Here is an 18,374-nt window from a genome sequence, read left to right on the forward strand (position 1 = left end):
ATTGCTGATGACGTCCTGGCTATAGTCATGTTTGGCCTTCATTCTACTTTGGGTAGCACCTGTTCATTTCCATGCATTTCTGCTTGTTCAGGGTCTTCACATTCCTAAGAGAGGATCACTTACACACAGCAACACAGACTTCTTCTCAGCAGCTTTTCTGAGTTCTCATAGCACCTTAGCTTCCCATTTCATGTTTTATTTTAAATACAAAATTTCTTAAGTGTTAATATGCATATTTTTAGGGGGTTGCTCAGGTGTAATTGAAATGGTAAGTTCTGAACCCCAAGACCTGGTTGCTCCAAGATAAGAGGATCTTCATGTATACCAGCGTTTGTTGTATATACTTTGCTCCCCAGTTTAAAACAATTGATTAAATAAAACTGGCAACAGCCAATTACTGGAGGGAATAGAGGGAGGTGAAGTTTGAGTCACTGGGTTGTTGGGGTGGGGTGTGGGTCACAGGTAGGGACCACAAGGAGAAGAGAGGAGAGAGACAGAAAGAGATAGATATAAACATACATATAGAAAAAAGGCAGGGGTGGAAGAGGAGAAGGAGGAGGAGGAGGAAAAAGAGGATGAAGAAGGGGAGGAAGAAGAGGAATATGAGGAGGCAGTGGCAAGGAGGAGGAGGGATAGAAGGAGGATGAGGAGAAGGAAGAGGAGGAAGAGGAGAAGGAGGAGGAAGTGGAGACAAAGAGATCAGAAGGTCTGGATTAGTCCTGATGGGCCAGCAGCAGGTGCAGACTGAGATGCCTCTCCAGGATCCCAGACTGCTGGAATATCAATAACCCAGAAAAATTTCAACAGCAAGTATTTGGGGAATACAGTGGTGTAGTAGCCAGATCTTGGGGGTGAGCATTTAGCATTTGAATACATAGCAGTACCAGATCACCCCCTACACATTCCTTCAGTCTATTAATAAGTACTTACTAAGTACACTGTCTTATAAGAAAACCTACAGAATCAACTAATTTGAGCTCACAGAAGCTCACAGAGACTGAACTGACAACCAGGGAGCCTGCATGAATCTGACCTAGGCAATGCTGCATATGTTATCTTTGTGTGTAGTCTGATCTTCTTGTGGAACTTTTGGGAGCAGGAGAGGAGGATCTCTCTCTCTCTCTCTCTCTCTCTCTCTCTCTCTCTCTCTCTCTCTCTCTCTCTCTCCTCCTTTTAGGACACTTTCACTCCTACTGGGTTGTGTAGTTCCAGCCTTGATATGAGGGGAGGTGCCTAGTCTTGGTGCAACTTGATATGCTGTATTTGTTTCATATCCTGAGGGGCTTCCCTTTTTCTAAAGGGAAATAAAGGAGGAGTAGATCGGGTGGGGGCAGAGATAAGGGGAGAGACAGGAAGGATAGGAAAGAGGGGAAACTCTTGCCAGGATGTAATAATATATGAGAGAACAAACAGTAAAACAACACTGTGTTACATGCAGTGTTGTGTTAAAACCTGTAAATTCAACCTCATTACTTAGAGTCCTGCAAAGACATTGTACTTGGAAGACAAATATCTGTAATCAATGTGCAAGAAAACAGAATGCAGAAAAGAGGGAAGCTGTTTAATTTTACTCCAAGTTTGAACTTTCTATCAGCTTCATTTTGCTTTTTTGAAAGCGTTTGAAATGTGTGTTTCTGTTCAGCATACTGATGCAAGTGCCCCTGCATCCCTTAAGAGATAATAGCCAATGATTGTCTGTTTGTATGTATCTATAAACAGATGGGGAAATGAATGCATGACTCGGAGCTATGGTTAAACACAGGACAGACTTTTTTAAGAAGAGGAAATGGAGAAAAATCTGCTTCTCCATCTTCTCTTCAGTTACCTTGATGGAAAGCCCAACTGAGGCTGTGCACTGAAGAAGAACTGGGGAACAGGCAGAGGGATTCATCACCATGGTCTTCCAGTATTTGAGAAAGGGTAGGGAAAGAGAAAGGAGATAGTTGGGGCAGCTGTGGACTAACAGACTCAAGGATGGGAACCCAATGAGAGAGGCATTCAAGATGGAAGGAAAAGTGAACAAGCAAGGCAGGCAGTGAAGAAAGGTGAGGTAAAGCCTTGCACAGCACAGGATGTGTAAGAATGTAATTTCAGGTCTCAGCTTGAACTTAAAATTAAAAGATTCTTAAGTTTGAGTCAAATATTAGCTGCCCCAGAGGCACATCCCAGAAAGAGCACATTCCAAAGACTCAAACAAACATTCTAAGAAGAGAGACACAGGATAGGAGTGTATGAGCCCTTAACACAGTAAACTTGGGTAAAGAGAAGCTACTTAAGCTGACCTTTTTTGTTGTAAAAAGATAAGGTGCAAATTTGAGTTACTTAGAAACCTTGCCTGGGAATGGAAACCAGGCCTGGAAATGACTGTTGGAGTTTGGTCTTTTTGGATATTATTTAAGAAGTAATTGTATAACTGCCCTCATAAATTTTGTAAAAGATTGTATATAAGCTGCCCTTAGGTTTAATTCAGGGTTCTTCTTGCTTCCATGCAAGAGAACCCCAGCATGCTGGTTGTCATCTTATTATCTTATCATTAATAAACCTCATGTTATTGCAAGGAATCCTTCCCATGAGTGTCTCTGGGGGACCGTGTTTCCTGGTTTGGGATCTTTAGAGTCCAACAGATGGTCTTTGAGCAGAAGCCCAAAATTCTATGATTTTGTTGAATATTTTTTCTGCACCATTAAACTGGTAATCTCCACCCTCTTCTATTTCTATTATTCTAATACTTTTGATCTTGTCATTGTATCCTGAATTTCCTGAATGTTTTGGGTTACAGGTATTTTACACTTTGTATTTTCTTTGACTGACTTGTCAGTATCATCTATTATATCTCCTATGCCTGAGATTCTCTTTTCTATCTCTTGTATTCTGTTGGTGATGCTTGCATCTTTAGCTACTGATCCCTATTGTATGTTGTCCATCTCCAGGGTTGTCTACATCTGTGATTTGTCTAAGGTTCTTTTGCTCTTGTGTTTTCTTGTTTTTTTAAAATTACTTATATTTCAAATGTTATCCCCCTTCGCAATTTCCCCTCCATAACACCATTTTCCTCTGCCTCCCTCTGCCTTTATGCGGGTGCTGCCTCACCCACCCACCCATTCCTGCCTCAGCACCCTAGCACTTCCCTACCCTGGAACCTGGGGCTTCCACTGGACCAAACTCAGCTGCTCCTTTCCTAAAAAGGTCCCTCAGAGCCTGGGGGTCCTGTGGTTTACAACCAAGGGTACAGATCACAACACCCAAAGAATGATCCCATTACATAATTGCATGAAAGGCAAACATTTAATAAACTTATACATATGGTCGCAACTTATCTTTGATGACTGTTATTGTATTTCTTACCTTAGCTTCTGTAAGTACCTTTTATTAACTCATTAAACAGAGAAACTATCATTTCATTAGTCATGAACCATTTGTGCTACTCTGACATTTGATACCAGGGCTGAAGAACACAGTGAATTACTTGTACCAGTTTTGAAAAACACAACATTTTTGGGAGCAGGGTTCTTTTTAAATTATTATTTAGATGTTGCCTCAAAGAAAAAAAAAACTCCAACCCATGACACAATCATGCTAATTCCCCACACTACAAACCAGTCTATCTTCTCCAGATGAACCAAATTCTTCCTCTTCATCCCAAGGCCAAACCTGTAAAAGTACCCTTGGAAAACACTACGGCTCTCTTATAGATTGATTTGATTGATTCCTGAATTGAAGCCTTAGTCTCCTAGATCTGTAAACTTGTTTAGTAATAGACTGTATGGTGGTTTGAATAAGAATGGCCCCCATAGGCTCATATGCTTGAATGATTAGTCACTGGAGAGTGGCACTATTTGAAAAGGATTAGGAGGTGTGGCCTTCTAGAAGATGGACTTTGAGGTTTCAAAACTCATGCTAGGCCCAGTTCTATACCTGCCTCTATGCCTACAGCTCAGAATGTAGCTCTCTACCAGTGCTCCAGTGTCTGACAACATATTGACATACTATCCATCAAGAGGATAATGTCCTAAACTCCTGAAACTGTAATCGAGCCCTCGATGAAATGCTTTCTTTCACAAGAGTTGCCTTGGCTATGCACAGCACTCGAATATTATCTAGGACAGACAAATTAGAGACATAACAATGTAAGATGGGGTCTTACAAGGGTCAGATGGATCTGTGCCTTAGTCACTATTTTCCTTTTTGAAACCAAATTCCTGACAAAAAGCAAGTTAGGACAAGTCTTATTTTGGCTCACTATTGGGTCATCATGGAGTGGAAGATGTGATGGCAGGCATGTAAAGCTGCTTTCTCATGTCTTAGTCAATTAGAAGAAGGGGTAAATGGAATTCCAGCACACAGCTAACTTTCTAGCTTTCTCCCTGTCTCCTTCTGAATTGTGTTTTTAATTAAAATATATCTATTACATTCCCTCCTCTTCACTTCAACTACACCTGTGTGTCCTACTCACTATCAACTACACAGTCTCTTTTTAAAAATTACTCTTGTTATACACACTAGAATAAATATATAAGTGTAGCCTGATAAGTCCATGTATTGTTGTCTACTTGTTGATGTTTTGTTATTCTATTAGAAATGGCTATTGTGTAATAGATAACCAGTAAGAGGGCTCGTCCTGGGGAACACTAATTCTACCTCTCTCAGCTGCTGATAATTGCCCACAGCTCTTTATTTAGACCTGGAGCCATGTGAGACTACTCCATCCATGTTGGCATGTCAGCAGATGTCATCATTGTTCAGGTCTCATTTGAGCAGCCATATTGTTGAGATATCATGGATGTGGCTTCCCTGTGATATCAAGAAGACACAGTCTCACAGCAGACTTGCTAGTCCACAGACTCTTACAACATTTTTGCCCCCACTTCTGAGATGGCACCGCAGCCTAAGGTATAGGGATTGTGTAGTACATGTATCAGATGGTGCTGGGCAGCCTACAGTCAGTGGTTACCTGCATTTTGATGAGTATGGTCTTTGTCTGCTGCAATAAGAAGCTTCTTTAATAAAGGGTGAGAACCTTACTTATCCATGGATAGAAGGATAAGTACTCAGAATACAGTTAGGATTAGTGATGGTTTAGGAAAGCGGCAGTAGCATGTTCCCCAAGACCCATGTCCTGACTACTCACAAACAGTTGGCTAGGTTGACAGTTCTCATTTCCCTCCTGTTGAGCACTCCTTGAGTCCAATTAGACAGTTGTTGGTTACCACCGAGATATAAGTACCACTTTTACACCTTTGGAGAGAACTTGCCATGTTGTGGTTCACTGACTTTGTAGGTAGAAGTATTGACTTCAATACAAAATATTGACTGCTTTCCTGTCTTTACAGCTTGCATTTCACTCTCTGGTGAGTAGTGTGAAAACTACTCAGAGTGGAAGCGCTGGGTCAGAACTTACTTGAATTCTTTAAGTCTTATGTCAAAATCTGTAGTATCTTCAGCAATGGGGACTTACCTTCAGATCCTGGGAGGCAACCAAAGACAACATCTGCTATTCAGTTTCTGACTGCCTACCCATAGTGTCCTGTTCAGCCTACTACTGATCATAATTAGTGGATCTAGAGATGGGAAGCAAGGTGGATAGCAAGAGCAAAAGAGATAACAGGCTGCATTGAAAGTGTTAAAACAGACTCTTGGGGGGCAGCTTCAGTGAAAAAGCTCATTTAAGGGGAGATCAAAGGCTATTTAAACCTTTGGAGGGTGAGTAAAAGCTTTCAGGTTGAGTGTATATCATTGGCTGGGGCCAGTGTGCTGAAGATGCTTCATTAGCATAAGGAGGAATTCCAGGTGCTGCTGGACATGACCTTATAAGGTAAAAGGAAGTTTACCCTGGCTATTTAGCTATATGATCTTCTATGGTGGGCTAATGTGAGGGCATGGATCTACATGCACTGTGACAATTAGGCTTGGTCATTTTCACAATATTAATCTTACCAGTCTGTGGTTCTGTGAGATCTTTCTACCCTCTAGTGTCATCTTCAATTTCTTCAGTGTTTTAGACTTTAGATGTCCTTTATGTACTTGGTTAGGTTTACTCCAAAGTATCATTTGCTTTTGTAGGCTGTTGTGAATTCAATTGTTTCTTTGATTTCTTTCTCAGGCTATATTTATCATTGTTAAATATGCTGGCTAGTTTATAATCAACTTGACATTAGCTAGAATCAATTGGAATAAGAGAGACCCACCACTGAGAAAATGCCTCCATAAAGGTGGCCTATATGCAACTTTATTGGACAATTTCCTGATTAATTGTTGTTAGGAGTGGGTCCAGCCCACTGTGGGTGTTGCCAACTGAAGGGATGGTTCTGAATATTATAAGAAAGTAGCTTCCCTAAGGAGTAAGCCATTGAGCAATGTTTCTCCACGGGTTCTATTTCAGTTTCTGCCTCCATGTTTCTGCCTATGTTTAGAACATAGTCTTCCTAGTGACTTCCAGGCAAATGAGTGTTGTTACAGAAGCAGAACCTAAAAATAACAAGTGGATCATGAAAACCACCGGAGACAAAACATGGTTGCAAGGTGAGCATCCTGACAAAGTGGTCATAACAGGTGGTCATCAACACAGGTGTTGGTGATTATCTTTAGGATAAACAAAGGCATTTTTGCCATTCTGAAACAGCTACTACAGAACCATTTGAGTTAAGGTTATTGGTTGAGTATAGCCCAATCCTTGAGATATATTTAATCCTAACTAGCAATGAACATTATTTTCCTATCCTATAAAATGGTTTTCAAACCTAAGATGGAGGCAGGCTGGTTGATCAATATTATCTAAATGGCTATTTGTTGTCTAGGAGAGATTTGAAAATGTGTGAATTCTGATAGACAGAGTGGGAGAGAAGATCTTAAAAGAGTTGCGGGAGAGGAAACCATAATCTGAATGTATAGTATTAAAAAGAAACATTTTCAATAAAAAACATAGAAAAAGAAAGAAAAATATGTCTGCATTCTACTTTCAGTTTTAAATTATAAATAAAGCTAAATTCAAAACTAAAGGATGGCAGATGAAATTTCCAGACCACATGAAAAATATACTGGCAACATCTACCATCCCTCTCCCTTGCTAGTCTTGAACTGAAATACCCCACAGTCTTGTGTCCTCTGCTGCAGGCTCCATCCCCTGGGTTTGTATGAAGCTTACTCTAAACACTGTTTTGATGGTACTTCAACATGATTTATTTACCACCTTTAGGAGAGTTCTCAATTCTGCAGTTCATCTGATAAACCCAATCTGCATTGTCATGCAGGAAGAGACATGAGAGATCAACTCCAACCATGACAATAAGAGATCCAGAGGTATGATCAGGAAGCCACTCTAATGCCCTACATGGAGGCCTCAAAGTTTAAACACTGAGCATGCCTACCCCAAGAATGTGACCCTACAGGTCTCAAGAATCATCTCTCTTTGGTTGGGTGCGATCCAGTGCAGCTAATACACCACTCAAGGAAGGACAAAAGTCCAGGCAGTGGTTTGACAGATGGCTTATCCACTTGAGAATTTGTTTCTCAGAGGACCAAAGAGCAGTGATTAACAATCCCCTGACACTTCAGTTCCAGGTGGAATCCACTGACCTCTTCTGGCCTGGCCTCTGGGGACTTGCAAGCATGTAGTGCAAAAACCTACAGCAGGAAAAACACCCATACATATAAAAGAAATAACTCAAAACCAGAAACAATGCCTCCAAAATTTTTTTATAAAAAACATTTTTTATAAAAGCATCAAATACATTGTCCAGACCAAGAGCAAAAAGAAAAAGAAACCATCATTATCATTAGAACAACATTAAAAAAAACAAAGGATAAAAAAATCAAACCTGAAAAAAAAAAAAAAACCAACATCTCCAAAAGGGTCTTGAAATTCATTATCTCTGTTGGGAATTCCTAAGTGATGCTATATTTCAAGAAAACAAGAGGCATACAGCTCCATGTTTACTGATTTCTTTTCTACTCCTTTATTGAATATTTTTATTTCTTGGGATGTATTAGAGAAATACACTTGTGTTTCTACTTTGTTCAATTTAATCTTATCCACATAGTAGTACATTTTTAAATAGGTAAATTTATAACAACAAAGACACAGCATGGATACATTTTTGATCATGAAGTTGGGATCCACAGATTTTGACACACTATCCATATCCAAAGCACAATTTTCTGTGTAGCTGTGACTGACTGGGAACTAATAATGAAGCCGAAGCCACATGCTCCTTGAAGATGTCCATTCCTGCCTGATACTTCCAGTGTTAGAAGACAGTGAACCACACATGAATACAGAAGGTCTCATGAGGGAAAAATTAGTGATTACATTTTTATCCATGAAAATACATTAAATTTATTCAATACCAACTTAAAGTGGGGGAGTCAATATATATAGTATATAAAATTAGTAAAACAACAAATTAATAACATAATAAAAAATAAATAAACAACAAAACTTCAAATGAAAACTTTTAAGTTCCAGTGTTAGAAGACAGTGAACCACACATGAATACAGAAGGTCTCATGAGGGAAAAATTGGTGGTTACATTTGTATCCATGAAAATACATTACATTTATTCAATACCAACTTAAAGTGGGGGAGTCAATATATATAGTATATAAAATTAGTAAAACAAATTAATAACAACAAAATAAATAAACAACAAAACTTCAAATGAAAACAAAGAAACCATATACTCAAAGCAATCAAAATTCTAACCAAATCCAAAACTTTATAATTAAACTAATAAGCATTCTTTAGCTGCAGATTTTACAGCACAGACCTACAGCCTGTTACTGGCCTTGAAAATATTGTCCAAAGGCTGCCAACGATGGTAATAATCTCTTCAACATGTGTTCTCTGTGTGAAGATTTGTGTCTGAGGGAAATCTTGACCTGGTCTGCCTTTTTGAGCTTCAGGAGGAGTATTTCAGACCTAGGGGAGGAAGAGACAAAGGCCTGTTGAAGACCTGCCATGACAGCTATCCAGCAAACCCCAGCTTTATTGAGCAGGACAATCCAGTATGACCTTTCAGCCTAAGGTCATTCCCTCTATCCCCAAAGGAGAAGGGCCACAGAGCACCTGGGTCTGGAATATTTTCTCAGATTTAAAAAATGTCTTGAAAGTGAAGAGTGAACTACACACTCTGCTGGAGTTAAGATAAAACACCACATTTCTCCAATGGTCCATATATATTATACTGAAAAATAACTGTGTAGCAATGTCTGAATCAAACACTATACAGAGGCCTTCTAGGGAACCTAGCTACCATTGATGGGAAGGTTATTATTATATCTGGAGTGCAGGAATCTGCCTGCTTCTACTTGTGAACCCCTCCATCTGTGAATCCCTAGAGAATCCATCTCACAGGAAATCCATGCTCACTGAAGTGATACTATAATCAGCAAGAGTATGCTGCATGCAAATCTTCCCAAGGGAAAGCCTTGAGCTCTAAAACAAATATTCATGAAGGAAAAAGGATACCCCTGCTATATTTATAGTTACTGTAGTATTATTTGTGGGGTGACTTAAGGGACAACAGGCTCAGGTCATACCAGAGAGCTCAGAAGGGAAGAAAGAGTACACAATCGACACAAACTCTGTGGATCACCAGAGTGATCATGGACAGGATTTCTTTTAAACTAGATCAGAACAATATTCTGAGCTGCTCCTAGGTGACTGAAGCAGAGAATCATGTGGAAGGCCTGAGACCCAAAAATACAGTTACCAGGTATAGGAAATCTTCTTGGCTCCCACTATCCCATCCTAGTACCTCATATCTCAGAGACAGCAAAATGATCCTGCATTGTTTGAGCCCAGAAATAAACACACACACACACACACACACACACACACACACACACACACACATACTCACAAATACATAGACACACACACACACAATCACACCCAGAGACAGACATACACATTCCTGAACACACACAAGCACATGTTCATACATACAGTTGCAGAAACATTTTGACTTTCCCTGTTCATGTTAATATAAGAGATCATCCAGGACACTATAAAGCCATAAGAAATAAACCCTTGAATTGACAAAATCCTGGAGAGATATCTCAGTGATTAGGAGCACTGATTTGTCTTCTGGAAGTCCTCAATTCAATTCCCCCAAACCACAAGGTAGCCTACAAACCATCTTAGTAAAATCAGATGCCCTCTTCTGGTGTCTCTGATGAGAGAGACAGTGTACTCACAAACATAATCTGAGTAAATTAAAAAAAAAAAAAAAAAAAGAAAAAAGAAAAAAATCTTGAATGGGACAAGAACATAGTAGGCATAGCCTATAGACAGCTCAATAAAATAAATGCTATCTCATAATAAACAAAGGATGAAAATATGGAGTTTTGGCCTGGTATGCAAGCCTGCTTAGGAAGTTCCCAAGGCTGTGCACAGTCAGCTTGGTTCCCAGCAAAGGCACATGGGATCAGGGTCGACAAGCTAGTTCCTGCCTCTGGCTCCCTGTTTCTCAGGGACTCTAACATTAGCAGCATCTTCCAACAGGCCCTCCATTTTCCACAGCCTGTGTGGCTTTGTAACCAAAGCTATGAGCCCAGACAACTAGGAAATCTCTGTAACCAGGATGCAAAGTGAGACTTTTCTTCATGTAAGGAGATTCTGTCAGGGATATTTTGTGGAAAATAAGTCTGACTAGTTCAAGACCAAATGGTGGTATGTATGATCAGCCTAGGCAATAGTCCATGGAAGGGCTGGACTACAGTCTACTTGTTCACTCCTTGACTGAAGAACATCTGGATAGTTCTACTTCAGGGCAGCTCTGTGGAGTACCACTACAACCATGATTTGCCCTAATTTCTCTGTGGACACCTAGTTCTTGTTCTGGAGTCGTTGGGTCAGTGGGGACTACAGAAACTGTACAGTTTCTGAAGAGTTCTACATGGCTTCTCACAGGGCTGCCCCATTTTATATCATCAGCCATGTCTGAAGTTCCTCTTTTCTTCCAGCCCTCCTTGAGGATGATTTTAACTCAAAGCAAATCACTTTTGAATGACAGCCTTTACAGAGTGCTACAGACAGAACACAGGGTGAGTGCTATAGACTACCAGGAGCCTAAGGGGCTGTCTGAGGCAGCCCAGTTCTAGCACCTCATCATAGGTATGGGCCTTCTGCTTGATGCAGATGCAACACCAAGCAACTCAGTGTTTCACAGAGTTATACCCAGGACAAACTCCAAGGCCAAAGATAACTGAGTCAAACTTAGGCAAATTTGGAAAAAATGGTAGGAGGTAATGAGGAAAACAAACTAGGATGCTGAGAAGATGCAATGAGCCACCTGACCTTCCAGCAGGCAGTCACTATCCACCAAGAGCAGAGAGATGGACACAGACCCTTAGCCAGCCTTGTTGACTATCAGGCCCATAGATTTGACACAGCAGCCTCCTACTCACCTCCATGTACCACAGTGTTTGGTTTCCCTACAAATGATTTCAATATGGGTGAATAGATGTCCCTCTATAACCAGTTTCAATAGTGAAAAATAGATTTCCCACTACCAATGGTTGACAATCTGACTTTACACCACTATTTGTCTCCTTTTGTTCTATTGAGCTAGGTGAAACAGCATGATGACCTGCTGCTCTGTTTCATGTTTCCTTGATGCAAAGTGAACTGACACTTTTAACTGTGGTGAGCCCCACACTCCCATCTTAGAACAAGAGGCTGGTGTTCAGGTCCATAAGTTTCCTTTGAATAGGAACACCTTGGGGCCACCTATTGTCTCATGTGTGCAGCCAGCTGTTGCTGAGCACCCCTTTGTGCTCCATATCCTGCTGTGGTTACAAGAGTTACATGTCTGCTTTGTGGTTGTTCCTCACATGGGTGGGCCTCCAAACCCCGGGCTAGGAAATTGTAATGAATGAAGGAAGGCCTGGGAAGGGGAAACTGAAGTCACATGGTAAGATTTGGGAAGGGTGGGCTGGGCTAAATGTGAAATTATTGACTTTTAAGTGTTGGCAACATGAGTTCTGTTTGTTTGATAAAGGGTTGAATAACTCAACTGTGGGTTATGTGGAGCCTAGGTGTCTTGGGTAAGACCCATACTGGTAAATAAACGCCCGACTCCTTTCCCTGCTGATTTCAGCTGAATGACAAGAAAGCTCATAAGATGGCACAGTGGGCCAAGTTGTGTGTCTGACACCTGGAGCAGACAGCATTAGCTTCTTCTAAGTTAAGAAATTGTTTTCTTACAACAGCAACAAGAAAACTCAAAACAATGAAACATGTAAACATGTTCTTCCTCTCTGTGAGTAATGAAACCTTGTAGTAATTACTTGAGACAAAGCAATTTCAGGAACTCTGTCTGGGAGGTGACAGAAGATTCAAAGATGCTGGTCAGACAGCTTAACCAAAACAGAAAGACTGATCAAAACCACATATAATTAACTGGCATCTCAACACACGCATCAATATACATATTGTCACAGACATGCATAGGACCCCCTCCCCACACACATACCAGAAATCATAAGTGAGCAGGAAACAATAAGGAGACCACAATGCAGGAGGAACCACTGAATGTAGACTGTGAAAATGTGATGTTTCATGTGAGACCCAGGACTGTGTAATCCATCGCTTGGGGACTAAAAAAACATAGTAACTTCTGCAGACTAGGTTGAGAGAATTTGAGAAATTTTTCTCTTGAAGCCTCACATCCCTCACTGCAATCCTCAGCAGGAGAGAAGCCTTTCAAACAACCCTGTTCATCCAGTAAGCTCCTGAATACAAGCTACAGGAAAGAACTCTAGCAACACTGACAGAAACTAGAACTGAAGAGCTACCCATCAAGTTCTGTCAGTGAACCAGTGTCTAGGCTTGGTTAGGAGACCATCTTGCAATGCAGGGGTTGAGGAAGAGAAAAGGAACAAGTCCTCCACCTTCACCATTTTTTCTTAAATAATTTTTTCTTACATAATTTATTACATTTCAGATGTTATCCCCTTTCTTCATCTTCCCCACCCAGAAACCCCCATCCCATCCCAACTCCTCCTCCTTCAATGAGGAAGTACCACCACTGACCCTCCCCATACACCTACCTGCCCTTGAATTCTTCCACACTGGGGCATCCAGCCTTCATGGGACCAAGGACCTCCTCTCCCACCTATGTCTCACAAGGCCATCCTCCCCTACATATGCAGCTGGAGCCATGTGTCCAAAGCAAACAAGCTACAGGCCCTGACTCCATCACTCAATATTCTGTGCTACTGCAAAGGAGGCAGCCACATAGAACCCCTCTAGTACAATGGCATGTAGGTGTGTAATTTGTGTTCACCCCATCTGTCTTAATGAACTTCAGCTTGTAGTTGATCAAGAGGATGTGCTGGCCAATCATCCAGTTTCTTGAGAGAGCCTAACACCACAGAAAGTTTTGTAAATGATCACAGAACAACTGGATAAGACTTAGGAGAGTGCCTGGATAAGGTGAAGGATGGTTATCTGGGCTTGGCATTGTTTATGGTTAGACATGAGTGCAACTTGCTCCTGATCATTCTTCATGCATCCTACCTGTTGGATATGCTTGGAATATTTGTCATAGATCTTCATGCTGGCCTCCACACATAGCCTCCTTGTTTCCTTAGAACACACTTCCAGTGTAATCTGCTCCTTAAACAGCTGCCTGTTTTCATTCCAGAGCATTTTTACTTCACTCTTCATGTGAAGAGACTCTGTAAGGAGGTGACAGCTCCTGATGCTGAACCACAAATAAGAAATGGTGATTATTCCCAGGCAGCATCTATCTTCCTCCCACTTCTCCAAGTACCATCCCTTCTCATCATGGGCCCTGATCCCCAGACAGCCCCACATTACAGACCAGATTAGCCATGGAACATCACCTATAGGAAGGTCAAATCCAGAAGAAAGCAACATTCCAGAAGATTCAAGGTGCTTCTGAAAACCCTGACATCAACAGGGACTCATGTATCTCCCAGAAGAGGATATGGGCCCCATGATTGCATGTATATCTTTGGTATTAGGGAACCACCTCTAGGTAGAGACAGGGCAAAGCTTCTCTAGGAGAAAAGAGAAGACCCAACAGGTACACTTCTTTCTATGTGTCTCATGCAAACCAGATCTATAAATGTGTTTTCAGTGCCCCAGAGACTCAAGGTTGATTGATGTCTCCCTCATGTGCACTCCTTTTCTATTTAGAGGATACTGAGTTGGGAAGGACAATGATTGGGGGGGTGGGCTCACAGACTCATCACACTTGATCAAAATGAGTCCAAGAGGTCAGAATCCTAGAGCCTTTCTTTGAGGGAGGCAAGCTTCCTGTTGAGAGGCAAACAGTATAGAACCAGATTCCTCATTTTGTTTCAAAGACAATGATGGGCAGACACATTCTGTGCCTAGTGCTGGGGAAACAACAGTGTGAGTCACTCACCAGTAAAGTTGATTATTTTTAGTCAACTCCTGGCACTTGTACAAGGCCTCACTGATCTGCTGTGGGATATGTTTGAGATCGGTCATCACCTGGTCGTGTTGCATCTCCAGCATCATGGTGTCAAAGTTGAACCTGTGGAAGGGTGTGGCCCAAGGAGCAAATTATCCCTGAACTAAGGATTTAAAGATTACATCAATTTAAGTTGAATCGTGAGCTACCCCAGCCCATATATGCCACAACCTGATGTCTTTGTACTGGGTCCTCTTGGTTCTTATTAAACGTGTTACACTTTATCTGGGCACAGTAGAGCTAGGGAATTAAAAATGGGAGCTGACCTGCTTTGGCTCCATGAGGGGTCTTGAAGGAATAGATTAGGTCTCCAAGAACTTTCCAGGAGCCTGTGCCACAGTCCTGGGTCCATCTTAAACCTGTAATGACTCTTTTTCTCCTTGTAGACAAGTTTTTCTCAATCCTTGGTTCTATCACTACATAAATTCCCAAAGGACAGTATTTACAGGGGAGAGGGTTTACTGCCTATATCAGGAGTTTCCAATGTACATCAGAGGTGCACAAAGAGATCATGTGCTGTGATGCTACAAGTGACTCTCTATGGCCTCATCACTATCATTACCTAAAAAGTCAGTCAGGCAAATTCTCCAGCCCCATCACACTACACACACTCCCTGGATCTTAAGAGGAGTACACACACACAGACACACACACACACACACACACACACACACACACACACACAGACACACACAGACACACACACACAAACACACACTATCATAATGCCAAATACATACAGTGATGTGACATTATCTCAGTGTAAAATGAACAGAATTTGAGAACAGCAGTGATGACTTGCCAGAAATCCACTCACACTGAGGGGCAACATATAGAACCAGGTCCTCCCAGTTGTTGACAGCACTAAATGGACCCAAAGCAGCTCCAGAAAATTACAAAAATGATTCACCATAAACACACAGCAGCTAGCATCTCCCAGAAAGCAATACCAGTCCAGGCATCTTCAAATGCATGATAAGAGCTCACACAGTAATACTGTTATTTTCTGAATGATTCATGCCACAGGCTATAATTTTCTTTTGGAGGAATCAAAAGAGCCTGTGACCCCATCTCACTCCTGTCTGAACTTCAAGTTCTGTGTCTAATATCCAATCAGCAAAATGCATTTGGACATGAGGACAGCCTTGAGTTGTAGCCTCCTATGATATGTAAAAATCTAGGGTCATCAGAGAGGGCCCAAGATAGTCAGGTGAGAACTGGGCATAATGATTACCTGTTGTTCAAATCCTTGTTGGTATAATGTGCCAGGATTCCCCGGAGTTTGTCTCTCTCGTTATTCATTCGTTGAAGGTCCCTTTTGAGCTTCTCCAACCTCTTCATTCTCTGCTCCTGCTCACTGATGGTGTAGGCTTGGGAGGACTCTTTCCCAACAGACCCTTCAGGTAGATAAACACAAGGAAACTTGAAGGGAAAATATGACAGGGAAAGGAGAAACCATACTTAGTCCCAAAGAGAAGCCTGAGGAAGAGGGAATTTTAGAGACACAGTGAATCCCTGAAAGAGCAGGAAAGCTATCTTCAAGCAGGGCTCCTCACCTATGTCCCTGCTCCCAACCTCCATCACTAAACATATGGCTCAGTCCCTACTGCAGTCCCACTAACCCTGAAGTGCTTAAGCTTTCCCAGTCAAGAAGAAATTGAGGGCATTGTCAGTTTATATCTGAAGATGTAGTCTGTTTTGTTTAGCAGAAAAAAGATTGACCATAAACACCAGCACCAAACATTTCCCACAACCTAACAGCTATCCTTGCTTTTTAAATGCATGATGAAAAACCACACACTACTACACTTATCCCAGACTGTAATTCAGCCCACATCATGTGTGTTCAAGACCAAAGACTCTGAGACCTTGATACCTGACAAGGGGATTATCCCTCTCTGTTCTTAGCATCACATATTCATGTAACCTACAGGAATCTATTGAGGATGAAATGCTTCAGCACTCTATCCTGAGAGCAAGACTTTGTTATTCTCACAGAACTCTCTCCTTGCATCCTTTGCCATTCAGCAAGAAATTCAGATCTGTCAGTAAAGCAACTGAAGGCTTGTCAATTCCTGGATCTCTGCCAAAGTAATCATCAGAAATTCTCCACTCTGGGTCTGCCATTGAGGAATGTCAAGGCTCCAGATGCTAAGCCCTTCTCCTGTAAGGACCTGCTCAAATCCCCTACTCCAGGAAGCTTCCCCATGTACTGCCCAGGACTCACTGTGTCTTCCCCAGGGCCATCTCCTTCTTCTTGCTTTACAGAATGCCTTCTGCCTAGGTCTGGTCTCTGGTTGTATTGTATTGTCCCTATGAAACAGCCTGAGCAGCATGGACAACATGACTGCTTGTGAACCCAGAGGCTCTGAAGGAATACCCCACAGGCAGTTGGTGTCACCACAACACTGGTGACATCACAGAAGATTCTAGGGTTCTCCTGGATACAAGAGATTGTCCAGGGAAGTGACTACTGATGATGTCACTGGAAACTGTCATGGCTTACCTTGCCCCACATTGACCAGTTTCTGAGGTGCCCTTTCCTGGAGTCTCTCTTTTGACTCAGGGGATACCCCTTGACAACTTCTTTCAATGCTAGAGATTTCTCTCTGCTTCATTACAAGTCAAGCACTTTTAATGGGAGAGTTGTTTAGGGCCTTGGCATGGGCAGCTCATCTTTGTCAGTACCTAAAGCTCTAGGGTCCTTGCTTGAGGGAGATTCTTCTCCATGATAAATCTACCCTTAGGCTCCATTCATGTACCACAGTCCAGTTCCCCAGGGTGTCCTGTTTCCCAGAGGCAACAATTGTTCTCTTGCACCTTTAATTTTATGCAAGTTGAATTATATCTACTTATTGTGCACATTCCTTGAGAGGAGACATTGTTTCAATATATTCAGACCTGTGAATCCCATTTTTGCAATGTAAACTCCCTTGTTCATGGCAATTTATGAAGGAGTTCAGGTACAGGGGAATATCCAATTGTAGTTTATGTCTCTTCTTCAAAAGATAAAATCGCCCTGTCTCCCTTTCTCCATTACAACCAGACATCATAGGCATTTTGAGCAAAGTTCAACAGGGACATTGGATTGCTGCTCTGTAGTTCCATTAGCCATCACTTCTCCAATATCTACCTTTCTGAGTTCCAGTGAGAACTCAGAGTTCACTGAGATCCAGTGAATCCTCAATTTAAATGTGTCCAGTAGTTCAGGAAGGACTGTGTTTGGCACTGTCATCTGTGGCTTCTGCCTTCTGAATCTATGTTGCAATGTGACCTAACCTCTCAGGTGTAAGAGTGAAAAAATCATGTAAGTCCTTTCCAAATTGGTTGTGTTGTCCTGGGCTACTTCCTTCAGCCACATAGTATCACTAGAACAATGATCAACAGTGGCAATTATGAAGAGAAATGGCAGTGGATTTATTGGGTAAAATGAAAAGGATTTGGAATAATAGTCAATCCTAGTATAGAAATGAATTTCATTATGTGCTTGTGGTTTTATGAGAACAGCAGGAATAGCAAGGTGATTTTAATAAATGAAAGTATGAATTTCATTGTATAGTCTTACTCTTTGCTTTTATATTTCTAAATGAGATGAATTAATGATCAGAAAGTTTAGAAAAAGCCATTTAACTATCTAGTGAACTTCTGCAGACACAATCTGCTTTCCAACAAATTATACTTCTCTGCCCACTGTGTTTTGTGCCAGTCGGCAATTCAAAAAAGTGTGTTGAACAATTTGTTTTTTCCACAGGGAATAAAGTGAAATAAAAATTTTAAAGACTCAAATGAAGACCACAGAGTGTTTCCTATCATGTTCTTTTTGAACTGGTTGCTTATTTAAGTCTTTTTTTTCATAGCTGCAAGTGTGCTGGAGGAGAAGCTTCCACTGCTGTCAGATGTTCGGGCTCT

The 18,374-nt window shown here is 41.4% G+C and overlaps 1 protein-coding gene across 1 annotated transcript in view; it reads right to left on the reverse strand.

Annotated features, from left to right (window-relative positions):
• Nucleotides 1-17,083, reverse strand: part of LOC117721039 (uncharacterized) — a 19,538-nt gene extending 2,455 nt beyond the window's left edge. Inside the window, exons 1-5 of the mRNA XM_076913177.1 lie at nucleotides 16,972-17,083; nucleotides 16,693-16,833; nucleotides 15,700-15,862; nucleotides 14,397-14,528; nucleotides 13,520-13,706 (exon numbers count right to left, since the gene is read on the reverse strand). Of these exons, the coding sequence (XP_076769292.1) occupies nucleotides 13,520-13,706; nucleotides 14,397-14,528; nucleotides 15,700-15,862; nucleotides 16,693-16,833; nucleotides 16,972-17,083 (735 nt within the window). The remainder of the gene's footprint in view (nucleotides 1-13,519; nucleotides 13,707-14,396; nucleotides 14,529-15,699; nucleotides 15,863-16,692; nucleotides 16,834-16,971) is intronic.
• Between the last annotated feature and the right edge of the window lie 1,291 nt (nucleotides 17,084-18,374).

Source organism: Arvicanthis niloticus, chromosome 15 (genome assembly GCF_011762505.2).
Source record: "Arvicanthis niloticus isolate mArvNil1 chromosome 15, mArvNil1.pat.X, whole genome shotgun sequence".
Taxonomy (NCBI): Eukaryota; Metazoa; Chordata; class Mammalia; order Rodentia; family Muridae; genus Arvicanthis; species Arvicanthis niloticus.